Raw genomic sequence first — 26,121 nt, forward strand, 5'->3', positions numbered from 1 at the left:
TCCGAGCAGCTACTGCCCACCTTTGGCACACAGCCCTATAGGCAGCCGGCCGGCATTGTCACCTCGTTTCAGAGGAGTGATTGATTCCAGCTCTTAACGGTTGTGTTTACAACAGAGTGCTGTATTTGCAGTTCACATGGCTCCCAGCTCTTTGAGGAGCAGTGTAATACTTGAATGGTGCTGTCAAGGTGTTGCAGCTCGCCTTGGCTGGAGAACAAAGACGGCAGGATTGTTCACTGCTCTTAAAAAGCAAGAGCTGTCACACTTAGAAATGCATCTGCTGCTGTCAATTTACACAAGGTGTAGTCACGCTTTATAAGAATGTGCTCTGAGGCTTTATTTCAGATGTGAAAACCTTAAAGCTGCTGTTTGTTTCAGTGTTTTAGGTGAAGGGGTGACACGGTGGTGATGAACCAGAGAGGACCTCACTGAGCCTTAGAAATAATATTTATAACACAAAATCGTCATATTTGAAAGATAAAACGACTCCGAATCCTTCCCTGACTTGTGTGTAAAACTGTCAGCTGCTAAAACTCTCCTGATCTAAGAGCTGAAAGCATTTTTGATCAACATGTTTTACTTTTTCCTCTTTTAAAACTTATTTTTTGCTCTTTGTAAACTTTGAGTCAGCTATAAGTCTGAAATACATTTCTGTTTTCCAAATCCGATCATTATTACATTTATTTAAGTCTTAAATCTGTTTTTTGTTATTAATTTGTTTTAAATTAATGTCCACAATCTCTCCTCAAAGCCCATAAAGCAGTGTGACTTCTTTGTCAAAAGAAGTTTGTAACTGTATATTCAGCCTTGTCTGTGATTGTTTTGCTCCTGAAACTGGTTTATCAACATTTATAAAATAATTTTATAATTTTCGTAGGTCCTAAAAATATCCACCTGCACAACGTGAGGGGAAACGTCTGCTGTGGTCCTATGATTAAGACGCTTTTATCAGTTTAACTTGTGGAGAGCCCCTAAGGTCATACGTGTTTGTTTACATGACAGATTTACTAAATCATACAGTTTAACGACTCCCACCACCATCTTTGTTATCCTGACAGCAAACAGAGACATTACTTGCCTTACAATCTCTTCACAATAAGAGCCCCAGGAAAATTAACCCGACACTGGAAGCATTGGAAGTGCGGAATGGCAGCGGAAAGTAGGGGTGGGCGATATAGCCTAAAATTTATATTGCTATATAATTTGAAAAATGTGCGATAACGGTATACATTGCGATATATGACTTTCTTTTGTATATATGTCAAAAACGACTGTTCTAAACATACTCACATACCAGATACATTGCAGCAGCAGAATGAACACACTTCAAACAGTATAAAATGCCATTTTAAGAAAGAAAATGTATCGTGCAAAAATCTAAAAGCTGTACGAGTAATATTTAAGATGTGTAACAGATCTTTTTCCAAAAAATGGAACACACCATTCTTTAATAAAAAAAAATGTTGGGTGTTTTGGCATTTCTGTTTGGCTGAAGTGTTTGCGGCTCGGTACCTCGTAATAGGGCTGCAACAAACGATTATTTGGATAATCGATTAATCGGATGGGGTCTCGACACGATTAATCGATTAATCGGATTACATGGGGAAATTTTTAAAAACTGCTAGGGAAACGTTATTTCTCTCCTTCCTTCACTTTATTTAACACAACATTATTAGAAAACAGTTCAATAGCATAAAAACAACATGCCATCACCTAAATTGACTTATAAGGTGTATAGACAGAGACCCTAAGCTACATCTATCTGTGACCTAAAATGCTTGGTCCAAGTTAAACAGCTTAAGGGCAATTCTCATCTGTTTTGTTTGATCTCATCTGTTGACATTTATTTTAAATGTAATTAAACATAGGCTGTGAATTAATCAAAATTGATCACTATTTCCAAAACTGACTGAAAAAATACCAAATAAAACAAAAGTAAATGAATGCCATCCTCCTTGCGATGATGCCCTGGGCAACTGCCATAAAGTCACATCAAGAAATGCTGCTGATCATTCCAATGATCCCAAATAGACTCACATTAGGCCACATGAAAGCAACTGAACCCAAAAATATATTAACCAGTATATAACTGCACTCTCACACAACACGCCTGCAGCAACAGTTAGGACTCCTCCATCCCTTTTAAAAGCGTTTTTGCTTCTGAGGACATTGTGGTTGTAAAACCACATGCTAGTAGTCTGGCCCCGGTGTGATCAACCAGTTTCTGCGGGAATGTGACGGCGGAACCAGGGCCAGATTAACACTTTGTTGTACCCTGGGCAACAATATTCAAGGGCTCCATCATCACGACCCAAGGATCACCATAATGTGGTCACATACAGAATATTTTACTGTAATATGCAGTAAATATACTCAATACTTGAATGCCTGACAACATGTAACCCGCCCAGAGTAACCTTTGACCCACCTCGTGTGGACTGACCAATGAGGAGAGGGTCTTAACTTGAGGCCCTCTCTTCATTGGTCAGTCTGCATGAGACTGACTCTCAACTGACGTTCAGTCGTAGGCAGCGAAGCGTCTCTGTGCAGCGCAAAAGCCCGGGTGGACAGTTTGTTTAATATAGGGTGACCATATTTCCATTTCCAAACAAGAGGACAGGGGATCTGTGCCTATGACGTCACACTATGGCAACGCCACACAAACCATGTTGGGACCCATTTTTTGTAAGAACTAAATTAATATCAGATTCTGCCAATTAAAGGGCTCTAAAACAATTCATATGTAAATATTTTGCATATTTAATGCAAAATCTCATTTTTATGCTTTAGTGCTGCAACAAGGTTTTAGTAATAATAAATTATTATACCTTTTGTTTTACTACAGCATCGGTAAGCTTCCTGTGCACAGATTATTAAGGATGCTTGTTTCAGCTGTGAGATTAGACGATAGGATCAATGAAAAAATAAGTTGTCACACACTCCATGGAAACTTTCTGAGAATCCACAAATAGTGGCTTTCAAATAGTTTTGTTACGTTTTGCAAGTTTTAAAAGAAGCAGATGAGACAGCATGTCTGATAATTTAGTTTTTCATCTGATAATATTAGAACATGTCAGTAATGTCTGAGGGGCTTTTATAAACACTGTATAACTAACACTCCTGGAGAGGGCATGAATTACACAGAGGCTTCTGGGGAGCCCAGTTATGGGGGGGGGGGGGGCATTTTGCCTTGGCCCCAAAATGTCTTGAAACGGCCCTGGGTGTGTGACTGAGTTTTGAAGGCGATCTGAATTGTATCAGATGTATAAATATGACATGTGTATAACTTATTGTTTTTTACTGGTAAAAACGTGTAGTGGAGATAAATCTACCTACATTTGACTTTTCAACACTTTGTTTTGTTTTCTTGTTTTTATTGAACTATTTTCCTGTCCTGTCTGTCTCTCATCTTCCTGCATCTCCTCATAATTCTCCAGAAAATCTGTTGCCTGGATTCTTACCTTTTCACCTCATCAGTTACTTTTGAGCAGATCAAAGGGATCTCCTGACCGAAAAGCTCAGAGCGCGTTTTCGATGCTGCGTGAGGTGACATCACCACAGCACAGGTGATGAGCTCCGCAGTAGCGCGCTTCAGGCACAAATAAGACAGAAAATAGAGAACATGTGCGGACATGAACGATCGTGTGCTAATTATAGTTTTTTGGTTGCGCCACTTTGAGAATGGACCGTGCGCTGGAAGCAGCTGCCTGGATCGCTGCGCGACAATGCGGAACCGGTTCGCAGCAGCGCAAGTCTGCCGGCTCTCCCTCGCGCTGATCTGCGGCTCTCCCTCGCGCTGATCTGCCGGCTCTACCTCGCGCTGATCTGACTTGCTCTGGTCTGCGCGCAACGGCGGGCGGGAGGGGGGGGGGGGCGCTTTTGGAAGAGTTGTGCGACACAACGAATCGATGACGCAATTCGTTGCCAACGCTTTTAGTAATCGATTTTCATCGAATTTATCGATTCGTTGTTGCAGCCCTACCTCGTAACGCGGATCGAGTGTCTTAATCATGTCCCGAAAGCCGCTTTTCTCCACTGTAAGAAACTGCACCATGTCCTTCCACAGGTACGTGGTAATGGCATTTGTAATATCAATCCGCCATTTATTATTTCTCTCACACTGAGTGCCTTTAGCTAATGCTTGTAAAATATCCGTCTGCTGGTGTGTAAGACCACCTTTTTTCTTACCGCTCGACTGACTGGGCGTTTGTTGAGGACGCAGATTTGGCTTTCTTCGTATTCCACAACGTGCTTCGTTTTGAGGTGGTAAAACAAATGAGATGTATTCCCTCTATTCGCTAATACTTTCTTCCAGCATACTTCGCAGATATATTGTTCTGCTCCACATCCGACTCCTTAAAGCCAAACCAAGTCCAAATGGCCGATGTTGCACCGGTCTTCTTTACGAGAACCTCCTCCTCCTCCACCACAGGCTTTCAGCCTCAACAGACGCCGTTTGATGACGTCATCAACATGCGCTACTGCGATAGGCTGATATAGTCAAAATCTCTACCGTTGGCCAAATTAATATCATTTCTACCGTATACCGTTTATACCGCCCACCCCTAGCGGAATGTCACTTCTAATAAAATCCATTATAGTCTATGGAGATGAAAATTTTAGACATGTCTCAGAAGCGACTCGCCGTGCCGCAGCGCTAAAGATGTGATCAGGTTCTTTTTTGCTAGCCACTTCTGGGACACGTCAATTTCCGCAGATAGCATAAGGCTAGACAAGAAATCTCATACAGTTTCCGTGTAATACCTCATATAATTTTCTAAATTAAAGACTATTGTAACGATGCTATGTCATATCTACGTAGATTATGTCAAAACATTTGAGTTAACGGTTTATTTACTCCCAGCACTGTTCCAGAAGTGCAGCTGTGTGTTTTTCATGTCTTTAATCCTAGTAGTAGAGAGGAACAACATCGTAAATGACATCAAACAACGATATCAAATGGGATTCCCTTGTTTTTGAATTAATGGCAGATAGCATAAACAAACTGTGCCCTTTGAAGTCTCGGGGGACGTTGTGATCTTGTGAGTCCAGCTAGGAGCATACGCATCAAATCCTTCAACTCCCTCAAATTCAATGCATCAAAAAAAAAGTTATGGAGCACCGGGTAGACATAGAAAAAGCAGGCAGAGCCAAACTTTAAAGGCATTTTAGTTCAGTTTCAGCAATCAGCATTCAAACAGCATTTCTGCAAGAAATTAAATTTATCTAGTAGGGCTGTAGCGAAGCCTCGACGAAGTCGACGGCTCGATTCTAAAAATTTGTCGACGTCAGATCCGGAAGTCGACGCACCGCGCCCACTTGTTGCATCTCCAGGAGTTTGTAAATAGAGGAGGAATCTGCCTGTTTTTCCTCTAGTTCGCCATCTTCTCCGCCTTCACTAACATCTCCGCCAAATACCGAAGACCCGGAACAACGTCCGTCCACTACTAGATTATTTTCCTGTTTTGCCCCTTCGTCTCCCGGCAACGGACAACAACTTCCGGGGTCAGATGCGCTGCTTCGTGTCTATCGCAGATGCAGAAAATCACCGGGAGCGCTTCTCCCTTCATTAGGGAGCTTCTTTCAGACACTAGGAGAGCTGTTTTGGTGGTAGCAGTCTCTCCTCCGTGCTGGTCTGTTTGCTGCTGGGTGTTTTTGGTTTATTTAAACTTGGTAACTTGAACTTAATGTTGGTAAAGCTACTGTTAGCATCTTCGCTAACAGCTTCTTGCGTTGGGATAAGCTGTTACGTTTTGGTTTAGAGTTCATCTTTTTTGTGGTGTAGATCTCCCTTTTATTACATTTAGAGTGTTGTGGGTTTTCGGTTTAGTGTAAAATATCACCTGAGTTTGGTTTAACCTGTAACACCACTCGCCTCACGCACATAAGTGACCAAAACAAAGCAGCATGGAGACACTCCATCTTCTACCACCTCTCAGGCAGCAGCCTGCACTCCCAAGTTCTACAAGTCACCAGAACATAACCAACCGCAACACAATAAAAGCGGTGTTATACAAAATGGAAGGCCTGTAGTGTTTATTCTCTTACAGTAAGAATTTATCCATTTTTTTGAGGAAATTATTTGAGATTTTCTGGTTTTTGTTAATTGTGCAATAGAAAAATAATCATTAGATTAATTTTCTGAATAGTCGACTATTCGATAAAATAATCGTTTACCCCCAGCCCTATTATCTAGTAATTTCTTTAATTTTTCAGGAACACAAATACTTCCCCTTTACAATATCTCACACTTCCTACTTTCCTCCTTTTAAGTTATCCCCGTCTAGGTCTCCTCTCACTCAGAGGTACAGTCGTTGCGTGTTTTCTGCCTTCCGTAACCTCATTATAAAGCCTTTCCTCTGATGATCTGTAAACAGAGAAAACGTCTCACGCTGCTGCATTCACTTCCAGTCATGTAAAACAGGCCCTCCAAACATCACAACGCAACATCCGCAGGGATCTGCGGCAGCACTGCTACACAAGCCGCTGCTAATGAGCTAACCTTCCGCGCTACCTCCCCATCATTAGCGCCTTCATCTCCCGCGAGGGCCGGCGAGGGGACCCATTCCCTTCTGAGGAGAACGGAAGTGAACAAAAGTAAAAGCTCTGTTTGGCATGGAGAAACTCATCAAACCCAAGCAGGCGGTTTAGCACATCCAAGCTCACTTGAAGGCAGGAAACTCGAAGGAAATATCAAATCTTTTATCTTTTGTTGCCTGAAGGTGAGATGTGGACAGAAATACGTTTATCGTTTTTAAAACTAATCCATCAGTCATCGCAGATCAAAGCCATCCCCCCCCCCCCAAAAAAACCTCTGGATGGATTCAAAACACGACTGTAGGTAATCTAACGCAACGCTGCAACTGGTATTACCTTATTCTTCCCTTTTCAGCAGCTTGTCCTCACATAATCCCTGCTGCGGATGTGAGCATCTTGCTTTAGGGCATCTTTACAGCCTGTGATGACAGAGGCTCGGTTTTCCAGCTCGACTTTCAGGATTTACAGCTGTTTTTTGTGTATTTTTGAACTTTTTCAAATGTAGAGAAGGTAAAACACGTCTCTCTTCCCTGTGGTACTTGTGTGAGCAGCCAATTATTTCTACATCTACATTCTCTGACAGGTTTATTTTTTCCTTCTGAAAAATCAGTTTTTTCACTTCAACCAGTCGCTGTGGGGCCACACGGGCTGCACCTGTTGCTCTGAAACTGTTCTGAGCGTTGTTTGAAGTGGATTTGACGAAAGGAAAACCCTGCCAGGCCCGCTAAGAGACGGCGTGACCTCGCCCGCTGGTGAAGTAGCCGCTCAGTCTCTGCAGCTGTTAATGCCGTTGAAAAGGGAGCCGCGGCGCATCCGGGACCCGAGTGGCTTTAACCGGCTTTACTTAAGCAGCCTGCTTATTGAAACGTACATCATCTTTCTTAAATTAACCTCCAGGACTGAAGCTGCGTCCTCCTTTCTTTAAGCTGCTTCTCCGGAGTTTTGCTTTCATTTCTGAGACTCGATGAACAAAAAGGGTAATGAGGCTAATTCTACAGAATTGGATTAAAAAAACCTAAAAGTTAAATGTTTCATTTAAATTTCATTAAGAGCTTGTAAAATCTAGCTTCTACTGAAAACAACAGGACTATCGAAGTGGGTAATAAAGAATGAATATCTTACCTGCTGTAGATCGCTCTTTGAGCAACCTCAGTTCTGTGAAGCAAAGATGTACTAGAGTTTACCTTCAATTAGGGATGTACTTAGTGAACCGGTTAATTGTCGTTAATGCTGTAACCGGGTGGTTAATTGCTGTAAGGTTTTGGCTCAGACAGAGCCTCTGCCTTGTCACTCACTCAGGATGTTACCAGATGTTTGTCAACAGAAGAAAAAGCAAGAGTCCAGGATGTTGCAGAGCTCTGACTTTTCATCTTTTTTTTTTTTAATGCAAACAATCCATGACATTGGGGCATGGACTCTCCTTAACAAGCAATCAACCGACCAACAACAGTGCCAAATCCATCTGGCCCTTGTAAAGCTACCTTAGAACCAACCATTACGACATGGGCAGGGGAAACAATTAGCTTGAAGTTTTACAATCAATAAAGTACATCTCAACAAAAAATATATATATTTTTTTTCATTTTTCATTTATTGACATTAAAATAAAAATACAGAAAAAAATTGCTACAAGCCAAAATGAAAAAAGGGGACAGAAAGAAGAAAAACTTATGTTATCTGCCCCTTTCAACTAAAGTAACATTAATACAAATGAAACAATCATGATTCTTAAAAAAAATTATTTTGAACAATATAGTTCCTGGACTGGTTGGCCCACACAAGCTCAACCCATGAATCGTGAAAAAACGTGAAAACTAGTTACACAGAGAGAAGCATAAAGTTATAGACCTCTATACATACATATATACACAAATGAATACATACATTTCAAACAATCTATTTACATGTTTACCTCCTACCTTAACTCAAAAGAACAAAAACAACAACAACTACACTTAAACAAACACAAGATAACCACCTCTCCCCCCCTCTCTCTTCAGTCAGTTAGTTTCTCCCTCAGTAGAGCTGGTTAAGCACACCAGGAACTGATCATGGCTGCCCATAGGCGCGCTTCCATGGTAACACTTAGACAAATGACCTCAGAAGGAAAGGAGTGATGATCACCAATAACTCAACTTAACTTGGAGTAATTTATAGATTACCAAGCTTATTTGACCTAAAACACACACAGAAATACACGATTAAACCGAAACAAGAGACATAACTATTAGTGAGGAGATAAATCCCTCAAAATTGCCATTTCACGTCCTTCTGCTGTGCACGGGTTAATACATTTTGTGCCATCAGATTCATTCCAAATCTGATTTAATTCAATGTTTTCTTCCTTTCTTTTCTGTAAAACAAATTACAAGTGACCGAATATATTTGCAAGAACTAAGTACAAACTGTAAAACAAGATATTTTAAAGGATGTCCCAAACTGAATATTCACTACTTCTGTTTTGTATTGAATCTTTTTACACGTCTCTACTTACATGAATAAGGTAATCTATCACACATTCATTTTATTAACCAAACATAAAAACTAGACACAAACGGCTTTTCTCTGATTAAAAACGTGTGCGTTGGCTAAACCCGGGTCAGGCTAATGCTAACAGACATCCCACCAACCCAAAGCACTTTCATTTACAACTATATTCCAGTGACCACAGAAGCTTTTGTATGTTACAAAAAACACTATTGAGATACCCGTTATCTGTCTACTTTTTCAGTTTCCTCATGTCTTGGTTAGCTAAGTTGATGGTAGGGCCAGGGTGCTATTGCTAGCTTTGTGTTTATATTGAACTACACTATGAAACACCTGCTTATTTTAGTTAGTTACTGCTAGCTGCATTCATTCTTTATAACCAGATTGAACTGGAGGATCCATCGGAACTGTGAATGCTGGGTTTGAGTGAATGTCCGGATGCAATGCTCTGATGGCAGAATGAGTGAAAACACAGTAGCAGATAATTTGGCCGCTTCTACTTATTTCTACCATGGAAAACAACTGTGGTGGATGACCGAAGAATCCTTTCCCTGGTGAAGAAAACACCCTTCACAACAGTTAGCCAGATCAAGAACACTCTCCAGTAGGTAGGTGTATCTGTGTCAAAGTCAACAATCAAGAGAAGACTCCACCAGTGTGAATACAGAGTGTTCACCACAAGATGTAAACCACTGGTGAGCCCCAAAAACAGGAAGGCCAGATTAGAGTTTGCCAAACAACATCTAAAAAAAAGCCTTCACGGTTCTGGAACAACATCCTATGGACAGATGAGACCAAGATCATCTTGTACCAGAGTGATGGGAAGAGAAGAGTATGGAGACGGAAAGGAACTGCTCATGATCCTAAGCATACCACCTCATCAGTAAAGCATGGTGCTGGAAGTGTCATGGTGTGGGCATGTATGGCTGCCAGTGGAACTGGTTCTCTTGTATTTATTGATGATGTGACTGCTGACAAAAGCAGCACGATGAATTCTGAACTGTTTCGGGTAATATTATCTGCTCATATTCAGCCAAATGCCTCAGAACTCATTGGACGGCGCTTCACAGTGCAGATGGACAATGACCCAAAGCATACTGCAAAAGCAACCAAAGAGTTTTTGAAGGGAAAGAAGTGGACTGTTTTGCAATGGCCAAGTCAATCACCTGACCTGAATCCGATTGAGCGTGCATTTCACTCGCTGAAGACAAAACTGAAGGGGAAACGCCCCAGGAACAAGCAGGAACTGAAGACTGTTGCTGTAGAGGCCTGGCAGAGCATCACCAGGGATGAAATCCAACGTCTGGTGATGTCTACGTGTTCCAGACTTCAGGCTGTAATTGACTGCAAAGGATTTGCAACCAAGTATTGAAATGTATAAGTTTGATTTATGGTTCTTATTCTGTCCCATTACTTTTGGTCCCTTAACAAGTGGGAGGCACGTATGCTAACTGTTGTAATTCCTACACCGTTCACCTGATTTGGATGTAAATACCCTCAAAAAAAGCTGACAGTCTGCAGTTAAAGCACATCTTGTTCGTTTAATTTGAAATCCATTGTGGTGGTGGTGGTGTATACAGCCAAAAATGTCAGCATTGTGTCGATGTCCCAATATTGATGGACCTGACTGTACACGTGTCTTGGAAAACCAAAAGGTAACATGTAAAGAATAAAAAGGGAATGTAGGAATCAGAGCTGGAGGGATGAACTCTGATGATCCTCAGTCCTGTCAACTGACTAACGCTCTGACGGGTGAAGAGAGGCTGCTGCAGGAGCACTGGCCTGACGAGCTGTCACGCTGTTTTCCCCTCCCGGATATCGGTTTGCGAAAGCTCTCTGTTTTGATCGGTGAGAAATCAGAAGCCTTTTCTGTTTTGCCAGCTTCCGCCTCTAACCTTTAATCTATGACTTTAATGTTCATCCTTTTATTTATATATATATAGCACTTTTTATTTCTGCTTCACTTCCTCTTTTACTTTGAGGGCTGTAAAATGTCCTTTCTGTGGTTATTTAAACAAAACCGAGTTATCTTCTTTCTCAGTGACCAGAACAGCTTTTTTTATTTGTCCTCCTCAGGTGCCATCTTGGGACGCTCGGAGACGCAGGAGTGCGTCTTCTACAACTCCAGCTGGGAGAAGGACTGGACCAACCGCAGCGGCATCGAGCACTGCCACGACGAGAAAAACAAGCGGCTGCACTGCTTCGCCTCGTGGAAGAACGTATCCGGCACCATCGAGATCGTCAGACAGGGCTGCTGGCTGGATGACGTCAACTGCTACGACAGGTACGCAGGAAGTCAGATTAAATCAGACTACAACAGAGAGAGAAAGATTCTGACAGATTAACGAGGTCAAACGGATCAAGTTTCTGTTCTTCTGGAAAGGTAAAAAAAAAGCTTTACATGTGTAGAAATGGGATTAAATATTAATGTTTCAGTCTTTTCATGTAATTGTTTTCCTCTCTTGTTTGTTACTGTTCAGCAGAATAAATGTAACTCTGACCTGAGATCTGTGATTTGATACCAGTGCGTAAGATTATCACAAGCTGCAGGAATGAGCCTCAGACATGACAACGGACATGGAACTTTCTGTTTTACCCATAAAAAAAAAACAGTTCACATTTTGTGTAAAAATGTATGGTCATCAGGGTTTTTCCTGGCTCTGAGGCAGAGGTAATAATAATAATAATACATTTTATTTAAAAGCGCCTTTCAGGACACCCAAGGTCACTTTACACAAAACACGTAATAAAATACAATAAAACAATAATAAAATAATAAAAGGTGGTGAGGTGGTACCATCCTGACCATGCACCAGCACATGCATACTCTGTGCTTTCAACTGCCTCACTTTTTTAAAGGCCAAATATTTTTTCGTTAAGTGTTCGAATCTAAGCTTCTGTTGATTAGTTAAATATTCCATTTGACAACGTTTCAAGTGAAACAAAACTGGTTTGCTGCTAAAAAATAGGAAACAACAAACTTATCAGACTGAAATAACAGACTTATTATAAAAGGCTCAATAATATGCATTAGATTGGTGTTTAGTTCCTTTATTTCCATCTGATATTAACGGTTAAAATATGTTTAAATATTTGACCTACATTTCAGTAACATTTTAGGTTTGTATTAATAACACTCATCTTAGTCAAAATAACACATACATATATCCAGTAAAATATAATGCATTTCATTAACATGCATTTGTATTGGAAATGGTAACAACATTTAATTTCTGCTGCTAACAATGTAATGGTGGCATGTCTATTATGTACGGGCTGGCAATAATCCAGTTTAAATTATGTTCAAAGATAGAAGCATTTGTGAATTATATACTACAACGGCTTACCGTACTTCCTGCTCCTGTAGCAGTAACGTGTAGCGCTGCAGGATGCAGAATAAACAAGATGGTGGGGGCTTTTCATCTGCTTGTAGAGTTTAGTCTTTCTTAGTTTTACGATCATCATATATTTTTTTGTGCGCCACTTGATTGTGAGTCTGCTACCCGTTAGCTTTAGCATTAGCCAATCCACGTGTAGCTGCACTTTTGATCCCAAACTTTGGACCGGTTCTGCCTTTGTGCCTTTGCTGGTTCCTGTATTTTCCTCCACTGCATCCAGATGACCACACTGTGCGCCAGTAAAAAAGCATTTTTCTTACACGTAACACACTTTTGTTCAACAAAGTTCTGAGGAAAATAGTAATTCAAAGATGTTGCACCAGTGCTACGTCTAAAAATAGACAGACACACACAGTTTTTTTTTTCATCGCACTGTACAGCCCTGCTCTGATTTGGAAGAGCCTGGGGGAAAATCAGTACGTCAATTAGGGCTGGGCGGATCGATCTAAAATATCGATGGTATCAATCTAATGTTGGTATTGAGTATTTACTAGATACCTGCGTGATGGTATCAGTTCAGTTTCTTCTAGCCTGGCAAGCCATGGCGTACTCACCGCTACAGATGGCGGTCAACGAGGCAGTCCACCAAACTCCGTCAAAGAAGATGCAAAACACATCCTTTTCCTAAATAAACGTTTGTACTTCTATCTGATCTAGACTCAAACAAAAGCCAAAGTCATAATAGTCCAAACAAGATGCCAAAGCCGTTTCAAACGAGCGGCTGACCGCCAACTAGTCACGTTTTTTTTTCCAATAACATCCCGCCTACTTAGTGTTGCGATTGGCCCATGAAATCTATATAGCGCCATGATTGGACCACTACAGGACGGCAGCCATCTTGATTTGTAGTTTACCTGGCTGAAACCTGTGATTGGACCATTTGGAGCGGCAGCCATGTTTGTTTTCAGGGACATCCCGCCTACCTCGCTAAAAGAGCGCTGTGATTGGCCCAAAAAACCCTTAAAGCACTGTGATTGGAACGCCACGGATGTCAGTCGGCGGGGCAGTCCGCCATTACATTAACAGCGCGCCAGCACGAGACAAGCACAGAACAGCAGAGAGCACTGTCATGGCTGCGCGATGGAAGACCGAAAAAGGAGCGTCGTTTGGAAGTTTTTTACACAGCTTTATAGATTTCCAATAGAAAGAAATCTTGAGTTTGTTAACCATTTTAAACCATTTTGAGTTTCCTAATAAAAATTTTATTTGCCTGAAAATGTTCCCTGTATTTCATAATCATCGTACACATGATTTGTTAAAGGAAAACTTACAAAATAAGTAAGTAGTCAATAAAATTTGAGTTTTATTGATCTTATTTATCTTAATAAATCCCACAAATTTAGACGGTGCTAGACTAGTAGTAAAAATTATCAATACAGGTATCGGTAACGGCAATACTAGCCCCTGTATTTACTTGGTATTGGATCGATACCAAATTTTGCAGTATAGTACAGCACTAAAATCAATAGCACCAACCATAGATATGTACCAACTAGCGAGAAAAGCAGTTTTTGATCTTCTTTTTCTGCAGCGGTTTTAGCGCTTTCAGTGCACCGCGGCTGGTACAGCGCCCCTATAGTGGCGCAACGCTGCAACTGCAGTTGAAATAACATCCATACAGCTGGGGGCAGGGTGAAATCAGGCTGGGGCGGCGCAAAATTAGCTGGAGGCGGCCGCCACGCAAATTTGAACGCAGGAAAAACTCTGGTCATAGTTGTGCACTTCTGTTGTAGTTACCAGGGAATAAACTCAGCCCAGAACACCACTGAGTAAGACAAAGCGGATTAGAAAATAGCGTTTTTAGCCCTGTTGACTTTTTCGTTCTTCCAGAGATCCACAATGCGGAAGTGACTTAGCTCCCTATTTACACATGCCTTGAGCCAGTGACCCCGGCTTTCCACGGGAGCCGTCAGCAGCACATTACTGCAGCAGCACGTCATAGCTGCTGATAGGAACCGCTGTGGTCAACAGAACCTTTTCCACCGGAGCCGTCAGCAGCGCGAGTCGACCGCGTCTCAGGAGCATGTCGCGGCCCTTACGCGCCGGTTCTATTTTCTACGCGCGACGCCTCTGAAACGGGTCAAGTTCAACATTTTTGGGGGAAGGAAAGACAGGAAATCGGACGCGGAAACGGAGAGAAGCTCCCGAGATTTTCAGAATAAAGAACGTACTGCCTTCCGGTTGCTTTACTTTAAAAAAGGTTACTAACTGTGCGGCCCTGTGAGAAGTTATCACCTAGCTAGCGGTCTCCTTTGTTTTTCAGGTCCGTGTTGGCGATTATAAAACGGACAGAACATAAAACACAAACCATGTTGTAGTTTTCTCCTGCTTGTTGTTGTGTTTACTGACGAAGTCACTCGTGTGACTTTGTGCTCGGTCGGTGACAGCTGCTCCCCTGCTGCTTCGCGTCTCGTGGGAAGGGCCAAGCAGCAGCTTACGCGAGCAAGACGTGCTGCTGCAGTAACGTGCTGCTGATGGCTCCGGTGGAAACCCGGGGTAAGGCTGAGAAGCATTAGCTCATTAGCGTTAGCTTAGAAATGCATCATAGCAGTAATGTAAGAAACGCTGATAGTCCAGAGTAGAAAGAGGAAACTCCTCACCGAGACAAACAAAATAAGTGCAAGGACGTGGGGGGGGGGCTTTGAGTTTGGTCTGTGTGACACTTTTATGTAGTCGTGTCACATGTAGCTTCAAGTTAAAAGTAATAAAGTAGATACTCGTAATAATTTCTCATTTTCATCAATTTCCTGAAGTTGTCTCAGATTTTGTCACACTTTCCCACCTCCTGTTCTTGACTTACATCGGTCAGTTTTGATCCGCTTATCTGGGTCACGGAGGCAGCAGCCTCTGGCCAAAGTGGACACATAATCCCTCCAACGTGTCCTGGGTCGACCTGGGGGCTTCCCGTCTGCATGACATTCCCAAAACGCCTCAGCCGCTCTGCTCCGAGTATCTCCTAGATGTCCGAGCTTCCCACCCTCTGAATAAATTAATTCAAATCATTTGAGCCACATTCCCAGGTTGTGTTTGTGCAGCAAACGAGCAGAAAGATTGAATACGGTTGCTTTAAAAGCCAAAGAGGCAGAGACGTGTTTTAGTGCAACGGTCGTGTTTTAGTTGTCGCTACCTGTTTGTGAATAACTGTTCATTTATTACCTGCAGGAAGCATTTCTCCAGACAAAGCAGCATGACTCGAACTCTAAATACACTGAAATTCTTCTTGAGCCCTGCTTGTACTCAAGACTACGTTCTAATTACAGCAGCTGATAGAAAGGAGTTTTTCCTCCGAAGAAGAATGGGATCTGAACTTCTAGAAACAGATATATTAGTGGAGTGTATTCTTCTAGTCCGACCTCGGTCTGAAGCCCGTTCGTGTTTTCCTCTGATTCCCGGCTGATAAAGTTGCAGCGGGATCTGGAGCTCGCTCGATCCGGGTACCTCTGCTCAGACGGCGCCTCCTGGCCTCCCTGGAGAGAGGAGAGCAAGTCGAGGGCGGCTGCCACTTCCTCTGGCTTTTATCTGATGACTGTGTGAGGAGAGTGTGTGTGTGTGTGTGTGTGTGTGCGCGCGTGTGTTTTACGGTGCACTTGTGTGTTTGTGTGCGGGCGTGCGTAGGAGTTATTTAATAAATGTTTTGTTTGTCCTCTGCGGCTGTGAGGGAATGAAAAGGAAAGAGAGAGGGAGAGAGAGCTTTTTGCATCGCGTCATCTCTTTAATGTGATGCACTAGGAAAATTAAACGACCTGAGTGTAATTAGCAGAAATTGTTGCGTGTGCGTGTGTGTCTGTGTGTGTGTGTGCGTTTCTGACTCCCGCCTTCATGTCCTCTGCAGTAATGAGTGTGTGGAGAGGAAGGAGAGTCCCAACGTTTTCTTCTGCTGCTGTGAAGGCAACATGTGCAACGAGAAGTTCCTGTACACCCCCGAAACGCCCTTGCAGGTCGGCACGCACCATTCAACCGCCTACAGTACGTACCACCCACACGTTTGAATCCCGTCTCGTATATATTTGTGTGTTTCAGATTTATTTCCCTCAGCCACCAATAACTTTAAGAGCACGTTTGGTTCCGGAAATGCAAAATTTACGCCAAGAAATCGCTAGAAATGTGCAACTTCCCTTCAAGAGTTTTGTTCATTTTGTCTGTGTGATGTTAGGCTGTAATGGGAAGGTGTTTGTGTCGTCCCACTTTTAGGGGATGCACGGGATAATAAACATGAAAACCTGGAAATTTATATTTGTAAGTGTAACTTGTTGCTTTTCAAACTGACTCTTAAGGTCTCTTTCTGGAGTGTTTCTCTGGGGGCTGAAAGGGAAAATGTTTTGTTTGAACGATTTTGAATCAATCTAGATGTTTCTGAGCGTTTCTGGAAGCTGCTGTTCCAGCTTTCAGAACAAGCTGTCCAACAAGACAGCTGAACATTTTCAGCTCTGTGAATATTTTTAGGAAAAATGTGTATTTTTTTGTGAAATGATCAAAACGTTCAGGTTCCTCTGAGTCCAAACTTTCTGCAGCAAACATTTAAACAGCTTTAAATCTGACAAGAAGGCCAAACAATTCTAAAAAGACAGATGACCAGAGCAGAGGACAGCTAAGAAGTGAAATTATTGTACAAATATTTGAAGACTAAAGTTTGGACCAGAACCTGGGACTCTTCTGCTGTGCTTGGACTCATCGAGTCGCAGCCAGCAGGCTCATCTGTCGCTTTGTGTCCTTTTGAATTTCACTGTGAAAAACCTGCAGACAGCCTGCAGGGAACAGTCCTGCCCAAGAGGCTCTCGGTGCACCCGGCGCCGCCCCTCCCCACCTCCCTTTGATGGTGGACGGCGTCTGGACGTCGGTGCTTTGACAGCGCTGGCGAGTCAGACCACGGTGCAGAGTGATGGGAGGACGGGCCGAGCTAGCGGGCATACAGTTGATGGCTCTGTTATATCTGGCAGGAGGATTACTTTGTGTCACGGGGTGGATTTGCTAATCCTGCTGTGTGCGTGCGTGCGTGCGTGTGTGTGTGTGTGTGTGTGTGTGTGTGTGTGTGTGTGTGTGTGTGTGTGTGTGTGTGTGTGTGTGTGTGTGTGTGTGTGTGTGTGTGTGTGTGTGTGTGTGTGTGTGTGTGTGTGTGTGCGTGCGTGCGTGCGTGCGTGCGTGCGTGCGTGCGTGCGTGCGTGCGTGCGTGCGTGCGTGCGTGCGTGCGTGCGTGCGTGCGTGCGTGCGTGCGCGTGCGCGCGCGTGCGTGCGTGCGTGCGTGTGTGTGTGTGTGTATGCGTGTGTGTGTGTGCGTGCGTGTGTGTGTGTGCGTGTGTGTGCGCGTGTGTGTGTGTGTGTGTGTGTGTGCGTGTGTGTGTGTGTGCGTGTGTGTGTGTGCGTGCGCTAAAATGATCTGTAGACACAGTAGCAACGCGCTAGTGTTAGTACTGCAGACACAGATGGTGTCAGACCAATCTCACATCCATATTTAGTGTTTTAATTATTGTTTTGTGTGTTTGCTGGAACAAATCTGACATCTTGTTTTGTGCTCCACCCCCACAGCCACCACCAACCCAGTTTCCCAGAAGCCCCACATCTTCAGCACCCTACTTTACTCGCTGGTTCCCATCATCGGCCTGGCCGCCGTGGTCCTCTTCTCCTTCTGGATGTGGAAGTTCCACAAGCTGGCCTACCCAGCTGCCCTTGTCCCCACACATGTAAGTCCCACCAGAACCAACCAGTGTCCTGTCGGGTTCCTCCTCCCATCCTGCGGGCTCACTTCCCAAGTCACCTGTCAGTCTCGTAGCGCGACGGTGCAGCGGTGTCCTCTTTCTGCAGTGCCGCTGTGGATGCAGTTAGAGTTTCTCCTTCTGTCTGTCCAGCCGCGGTGACCGTTGGGCACCGCTTTTATCGGTTAATTGCAAACAAAGGGGAAATGTAAAACGCATCGGTTCCCGCGTGTCAAATGATTTCTTTCCTGGAAACACACACTGTAGAGACCAGCTCAGTGACGTGACTGCAAGAGGAATTTAGATTGCAACGTATGAAAGAAGGAGCTATGGCTAGCCAGGAAGGACAAACCATATTTAGCCATTTTAAAGTCTGTTTCTTTGTAAATGTTGTAAATAATTACTAACTCATTTATTGTAAGTAGCTTTCTGCACAGCATCAGTTTTAGAGTAATGGAGTAGTTTTTATACTGATGTGCTAATGGCTAGTCTAGTCTGCTGTTCTAATCTAAAAACATTATTTAATAAAGCTTTCAGGTTCTCATCACGTGTCTTTAGAGACATAAATATCAGCATCATCAGCTAGGTTTGCCCCCAGAGGTCAAATCTGGAGCTGCTACACTCGCACTAGCCGTTAGCACACTGGATTAAACTGATACCAGGTTTTAGTGTGTTTTTATATACATACATACATTTTCAACATGAGTCAGTTGAAGCATTGATTTCATGGATTTTGTAAGTTAGCAGATTTTATTCAAAGCAGCACGTAATACGTTTCCGGCTTCTCCCTCCTGCTAGTTGAAAGTAGAATTACAACTGTCATAAACAGCCCCGCTTCAGTCTGCTGTAGCTAGTGCTAGCAATGAGGGTATTAATACTTTAAAGTCCAGTAGCAACAAAGCCAGGTCACCATCAGTCCATGATTTCATAGCTTCAATCCAAGTTTATTTATAAAGCGCCAAATCACGGCAAGTCGTCTCAAGGCACAGGCACAGGTCAGTTCATTAAGCCAATCAGAAAAAAAAGTTTCGTGTATAAGGAACCCAGCAGGTTGCGTCGAGTCACTGAGTCTTTACAGCAATCCTCATACTAAGTAAGCATGCAGCGACAGTGGAGAGGAAAACTCCCTTTTAACAGGAAGAAACCTCCAGAGGATCCTGGCTCTGTATAAGCAGCCATCCTCCACGACTCACTGGGGATCCTTTAGCTTCCTCCAACCAGTGTAGGCCACGCCAGTTCATTCTGGTTTTAGCTCTTTGCTTCGCCTCCAAAGACAGTACTCTTAGTTTTTTCCCAGGCTCCACCATGATGTCAGTTAAAATACCTAAATTCTTCTTCTTGTGCTTTTTATAGACGGTCAGCAAACTGACAAAGCTAACTGAGCCGTAGCTACCGGCACGGTAAACAGCTGTTGCCATAAAGCGGGTAGAGACCTCCTACTCGAACCACAAAACTATTAAATGCAGTTTCTGGTCAGCAGAGACCTGTCCAGTGTGAAGTTTCACCGAAGAACCGTTGAAACCGGTTTGAAAGTGATAGCTTAAAGTGTTTAAAGCTAACGCTACAGTTCATTTCTAACAACCGATGGTGTGGTTCTCTGTCATTTATAATATTTATTAGAGTCGATATTGTGTCTCGTTTAACAAAACAGTTACATCCATTAAATATGAAAATACAACATTCATCTTTATTTACAGTTTTTACACATAAACCAACTTCAAAATGGCCTAAATATCTCTCTAACCTTCTGATGATCCCTTTTCCAGTCAAGTTGACATAAATTGTTAGTGATCTTAGAAAATCATCCATATCTGATGCTAAACTTATCACCTTTCACTCTTCATCCCTTATTTACTTCTTTTTCTTTACATTTTTGATCATTTTCATGGTTTTTTTTTTAAATCCGACTGCTTCCCTGCCTCTTTAAGCATTTAAAACGTCCTAGATTTGGCTCCATTCCTCTAGAATTCCAGATGAATTCAGTTATCTGTTTTTAACTCGACTGCAGCAGAGCTATGTTCTCGTCTGGGGGAAAAGGAAGAGAGAGAAGCCGTTCAGAGCTTTCCACCGTATGGAAGAGGAGTCGGGGGCCTCTGCATTATTGATGAGCCTTTATATAGGCAAACAAAACTAAACACAGAGACGCTCGCAGCTCTGCCTCCGAGGATGGAGGAGGTGGGTGGGAGAGTGGGGAGTGTGGGGGAGGCAGTGCAGTTCTCTCCACTTATTGTATTTGCACAGCGCCGGAGCGTAGCAGGAGAGCGATTAGAAAGACAGTTACACAATGCAATCTGGAAACAAACCAACAACACTAAGAGGCTTCTGGAGCATTCTACCTGGACGGATGAGCCAGGAAATAAACTCGGTAAAACGGGATCACGTTCCAAAACAAAATCCAGGAACGCTGCTGCAAAGAGTGATACAGTAAGAGAGGAATAAAATGAAACCTAATAGCCAGCGTGGAGCAAATGAAGTCATGTTGTAACGGTGTACATGCAGAAGTGTGTTATTGCATGAATACGTAGAAAAGCAGGAGGGAAAAAGGAGGTCAGCAGCGCAGGAGGGGAGGAGCTAAAACTCACCTCCTGTCAAAACCAAAACCTTTAAAGGGGGTTTCACTTCAATAAGTAGTGGTTCTTTTACATAGCTCTTTGAACAACCTCAGTTTGTAGACACACAGATCAGTTCTGAAAATTAGCTTTGCTAAAACAGATTTATGGCTTTTAATCGTTTTGAGCTATTAGGATAGGACATTTGTAGAGCTGTAAAAGAATACAATTAAATATTGTGTGATTGGATCAGAATTCATCTCTGTTTCTCCCAACTGAGGCCGTTCAAACCCCATCCTACCAAGACTGTGAATGTTTCTCAATGCCAAGGAACCTTGCCTTGATATCTTGGTCCCGCCCCGGTTGCCTGGGAGATACGTCATCGGGAGCCACCTAGACGTGTTCCAATGTTCACGTTCTACTGAGGCTTGTGTTCTCCGTTTGTTAGCCGTTTAGCTAGCTGAACGAGGATACACGGGAGGTGTCTTGTAGCCTAGCCTTGGTCAAAAATTACCCAGATTACACCGCTGTGTTTTCAAAAGGACGACGGATCAGAAGCCGGCAGCAGCTTCGGGGCCAAATTTCAAGTTTAACCCTCCCACTATCCTAATGAGGGTGACCCCATGAGGAAAGTTGACCATTGAGCAGGGTTGATGGTTTATCCCTCGAGGTCCATGTGGCAGGGGTGAGGTGGTGCTCACTCCTCACTCCTGCCACAAGGGATCAACCATCAACCCTGCTCAATGGTCAACTTTACTCATGGGGTCACCCCCATTAGGACAGTGGGAGGGTTAAATGTAAGTCAACTAATAAAAAAAAAAAGATTGTTTTTTTTTTTAGATCCAAAGAAGTTAGCTATGGTTGGTTAGTTGTTTAGTAGTTGCAGCTTCGTTGGCTGGCGGGTAGTAACTCATTTATATATTTAATTTAACTAATATATACACACTTTACAAAGTAAAAGGCCCGTTATATATTTCTGTTGAAACTAAATGTATAAAATATAAAGTTATCTCCTGTGTTACGTGACGTTACGTGACCACCGTGGAAGCCGCAGTCACGTGATGCAAGTCTGTTCCATTTAACCGTTTTCTTTGACCGAGGAAGGACGCAAGGCGCCTGGCCTCGCAAGGCATTTAGACTGATTTGTGAACAACGTTTGAGAGAAATGGTAATTTTGTGTATCTGGAATGAATTTTAGGTCTTTAAGTCCATCTCATGAAAAATCGGAGCAGAAACAAAGGTGATGCGTTTATATTTTTGTTGAGTGTATTTGTCATAAACCAAGGCTGTTCAAAAATAGACTTCAAAATGGTTGAAATCTCAGTTTGAGAGCAGGACTATGGACACCGCAGGAGTCTAGATAATTTAATCCTGTTTTTAATTTTAGGATTCCTCGGCACTTTCTACACCTGAGTTAGACGCTGAACACCTTTAGGCTGTTTCATTCCTCTTTAGAATGGGAAAAAACGTCTCTAAGAGGTAAAAAAAAATCACCAAAGCAACATCGATCTTCTATTTTCTGCAAGAAAACAAAAATATCTTTCCCAGATAAAATTTGAATAATTTATTTCCGATTTCTGTTATGACGTTACGTATCGTCTTGCAGCAAGTCAGTGAAATGTCAAAAAAAAAAAAAAAAGCAGGTCTATTTATTTGAACTTGCTTTCTGCTTGGTCATGACTCCTTCTGCTCATAATGCAGCTGCTGGACCACGACGAGCTCCACTCACTCATGTATTTTTAATGTGGCAGCAACAAACTGGCCACACATGTTAGATTGAAAGCATCCGGTGCAAATGGGAAGCCTCTGATATTAATCATACGTGTGTGTGTGTGTGTGTGTGTTCCTCTTTTTGTGCTCTTTTTCAGTTCTTTATTGTAAATGTAGCTATACTTATAGTGTTCCCTAAATGATTAGATTTCTGCTCTCCTTTACTCATCTTTTAGTTATTGTTTCAATGGTTTACTGGAGTTTTGCTATTTTTGTGTCATGCTTCGTCTCTTTGAGTCATTCTGTTTCCTTCTTGGTCATTTTGAGTCATTTTGGACACGTTTTTGGAATCTTTACTGATGTTTTGTGGCTGATTTTTGTCATTTTTCTTGTAGTTTTAACAAGCGACTTATTTATTAGCATCTGTTCACCCAGCTGAGTGGCTTAGTGGTATGAGTGTCCACCCTGGTACTGGGAGATTGGGGTTCAAATCCTGGTCGGTTCATACCAAAGACTTTAAAAATGGGACCTAATGCCTCCCTGCTTTACACTCAGCTGTAAGGGGTTAGCTAGTGAACTGGGCCAAATTCTTGCTTTGCAAAGTTTGGTCTAGGAACGCTCCACTGGAACCTCTGCAGCCCCTAACAGCATTCTGGCTGGCCAATCACAGCTCTCTAGAGGGGTTTCAAACACATAAAGAGCTGTGATTGGTCCATAATGGTGGGCCAATCATAGTGCTCTATCTGCTTAGTGAACAAATCACAGAGCTTTATCCACTTTGTGGGCCAATCAGGGCACTCTATATGCCTGGTGGGTGGGATGATGCAACAGAGTGAAACAAGATGGCGACAGCTCGTTTGAAACGGCTTTTACATCCATGTTGGACTATTAGAACTTGGGCTTCATTAGAATCAGGAGCAGATAGATGTATTTAAGTGCTTTTTTTTTTTTAGAAAAAATTGTGTTTTCTCCTTCTTCAACTGCGGACCGCCTCATTTACCGATAACTGTTGCAGTGAGTATGTCACATTCACTGTCCAGTAGCATGCGGAGATCATTTGAAAGACAACGGTAGAACCCGAACCGAGAGCCGTCAATGGAGCGTTGCCAGACTAAATAATACATTTATTATATTAATGTTATAATAATATTATAATACATTTATTTAGTCTGGCTTGCCAGGCTAGTTAGGGGTTGGATTGTGGGGTTAAACCAGCAAATAGTTCCTGAGTGCGACCGCAGCTCACCGCTCCCTACTGGGATGGGTCACATGTGAAGATGTAATTTTACACACACACACACACGCACGCACGCGCGCGCGCGCGCACACACACACACACACACACACACATTTTAACTGTTAGTGGCTTTTTTGTCTAATAGTTTATGGTCATTTAGAATTTTTAAACTGTTTTTTAAAGCCATTTTAGTCCTTTTTTGTCTCATTTTGAGAATTTTTTTTAATTCACTTCTTATGTGCAACATTGCAACCACTCAGCCAGTTTAGGTCTTTTTTTGGCATTTTATTGGTGTCATTTTTCTCATTTTTTGCAATTTTTGTCATTTTTCATCCACTTGCTAGCTCTTTAGCTCGTTCAGGACAGCTATTTAGTTCAATGTTTGGATAATTCTGTCATTTTGGGGAAAGGTAGTATTTTATCGTTCTTCATCTAGGTTAGTTACATTTTGACTTGTTTTTTGATACATGTTACATTTTGACATTATTTTGAGTTGGTTTTTGGTCATTCTGGCCTCATTTTAATCATTTAGTTTCAATTTGGTTGTTTCATTCATCCTTAAGCTTTTAGTCATTTTTGTTTTATTTTGATAGTTAATGTAAAATCCTTCAATGTTTTGAACACATTTGATTCCATTTCTGCTTATTTGTGTTATTTGCAGTTGTTTTGTGTCTCATTTAGTAATTTTTGGCATCTTTATAAAAGATTTCTGTTAGATTTTTCTCATATTTGTTGTGATTTTAAAGTTTTTTTTTTTCATTTGAGGCCTTTTCATTAATTTAGATGGAATCCTTGTTATTTTAGAGCTGTCTTGTCTTCTCATCTTTTTCTTCATTTTTTTGTCTCAATCTTGACATTTTGGTTCTTTACTCTTGTATTTAACAACTTTTGAATCTTTGAATAATAGAACTTAGGTTTTATTTATTGAGCTTAAAAGGAGAAAACCTAAATATTTTGGGAGTTTCGGTCATTTTGGGGAGACGGAGGTGATGATTTCAGACGTTTCTGACTCGTTCGGATCGGTTTCCTGTACATCAGGCCGCTGCTATTGTTCCTACTGAATAATCCTGATTGGTTTCATTGTCACAGCTTTTAATTTCACAACTGGCTCCAGCGAAACGAGGACATAGGGAAAACTCGGGGAGCGAGAGGATCTCCTGCTGCAGTTTCTCATAGATCCGTCAGATTTACACGGGTTCAGGCTGGAGGTAGACTTAATAAAGACCAATGCTGATTTACGGCATCAAAAACAGGTGTGTTGGCTGTTCTTCAGTACACAGTTAATTTATAGACTCCACAACCCTGAAGGAGATCAAATCCAGCATGAAATGCAGAGATTGATACGCAACAGGCGCTCGCTCTCATCGCGTTGTCACGAGAGCGCTCCATCACCAGCCGCATATTTGCCACCGAGCTGCCATTATTCACTCCACAGCGCCAAGTAGAGGCAAACTGGAATTGATTGTGTCTGAGTACACAGACCCACAGCTTTCACACGGAGAGAGTCTTCTTCAGCTGGAGCTCACAATCTAAGTTTTTAAAATTAAAGTCCTAGTTTTTTAAGAATAAAATCCTTAATTCACTACATAAAAATAGTATGTTTACTGAGATATTCTTGATATATCCATCAATGATATCCATCAATCCATCCATTTTCAGTCACTTATCCGGAGTCTGGTGGTGGGGGCAGTATCCTACGCAGGGAGGTCTAGACTTCCCTCTCCCCAGCCACTTAGGCCAGCTCCTCTGAGGGAATCCCAGGCGTTCCCTTGCCTGGAGAGAGACAGTCCTTCCACCATGTCCTGAGTCTTGCTTTAGGTCCTCTCTCGGTTGGACGTTTCCTGAAAACCTCACCAGGGAGGCGTCCAGGAGGCATCCTAACTAGATGCCCAATCCACCTCAACTGGCTTCTCTCAATATAGAGGAGCAGCAGGTCTACTCCGGGCCCCTCCCGGATGACAGAGCTTCTCACCTAATCGCTAAGGGAGAGCCCAGACACCTTGCGGAGAAGTATCCACAATCTCGTTCTCTCGGTCACTACCCAACGCTTATGACCATAGGTGAGGGTAGGAATGTAGATCGACTGGTAAATCGAGAGCTTTGCCTTTTGGCTCAGCTCTCTCTTCACCATGACAGATCAGTACAGCGCCTGTAACACAGCAGACGCTGTGTCAATCCACCCGTTGATCTCGCACTCAATCTTTCCCTCACTCGTGAACCCTGTGATACTTAAACTCCTCCACTTGAGGCAGGGCCTCATCCCTGACCCGGAGATGGCATTCTACCCTTTTCCGACTCAAAACCATGGTCTCGGATTTAGAGGAGCTGATGCTCATCCCAGCTGCTTCACACCCGGTTGGGAACCGCTCCAGCAAAAGCTGGAGATCACGTTCTGATGAAGTCAACAGGACCACATCATCTGCAAAAAACAGATGCCCTCAACTCCTAGAAATCCTCTCCATAAAAGTTGTGAACAGAATCGGTGACCAAGGGGAGCCTTGGCGGAGTCCACC

General features: G+C 42.7%; 1 protein-coding gene across 2 annotated transcripts in view; it reads left to right on the plus strand.

Annotated features, from left to right (window-relative positions):
- Positions 1–26,121, plus strand: part of LOC107384683 (activin receptor type-2A) — a 90,097-nt gene that overhangs the window by 45,088 nt on the left and 18,888 nt on the right. For both annotated transcript variants that reach the window (XM_015958055.3, XM_015958056.3), the window contains exons 2-4: positions 11,101–11,308; positions 16,255–16,388; positions 17,946–18,100. In XM_015958055.3, coding sequence (XP_015813541.1) covers positions 11,101–11,308; positions 16,255–16,388; positions 17,946–18,100 — 497 coding nt within the window. The remainder of the gene's footprint in view (positions 1–11,100; positions 11,309–16,254; positions 16,389–17,945; positions 18,101–26,121) is intronic.

Source organism: Nothobranchius furzeri, chromosome 3 (genome assembly GCF_043380555.1).
Source record: "Nothobranchius furzeri strain GRZ-AD chromosome 3, NfurGRZ-RIMD1, whole genome shotgun sequence".
NCBI lineage: Eukaryota > Metazoa > Chordata > Actinopteri > Cyprinodontiformes > Nothobranchiidae > Nothobranchius > Nothobranchius furzeri.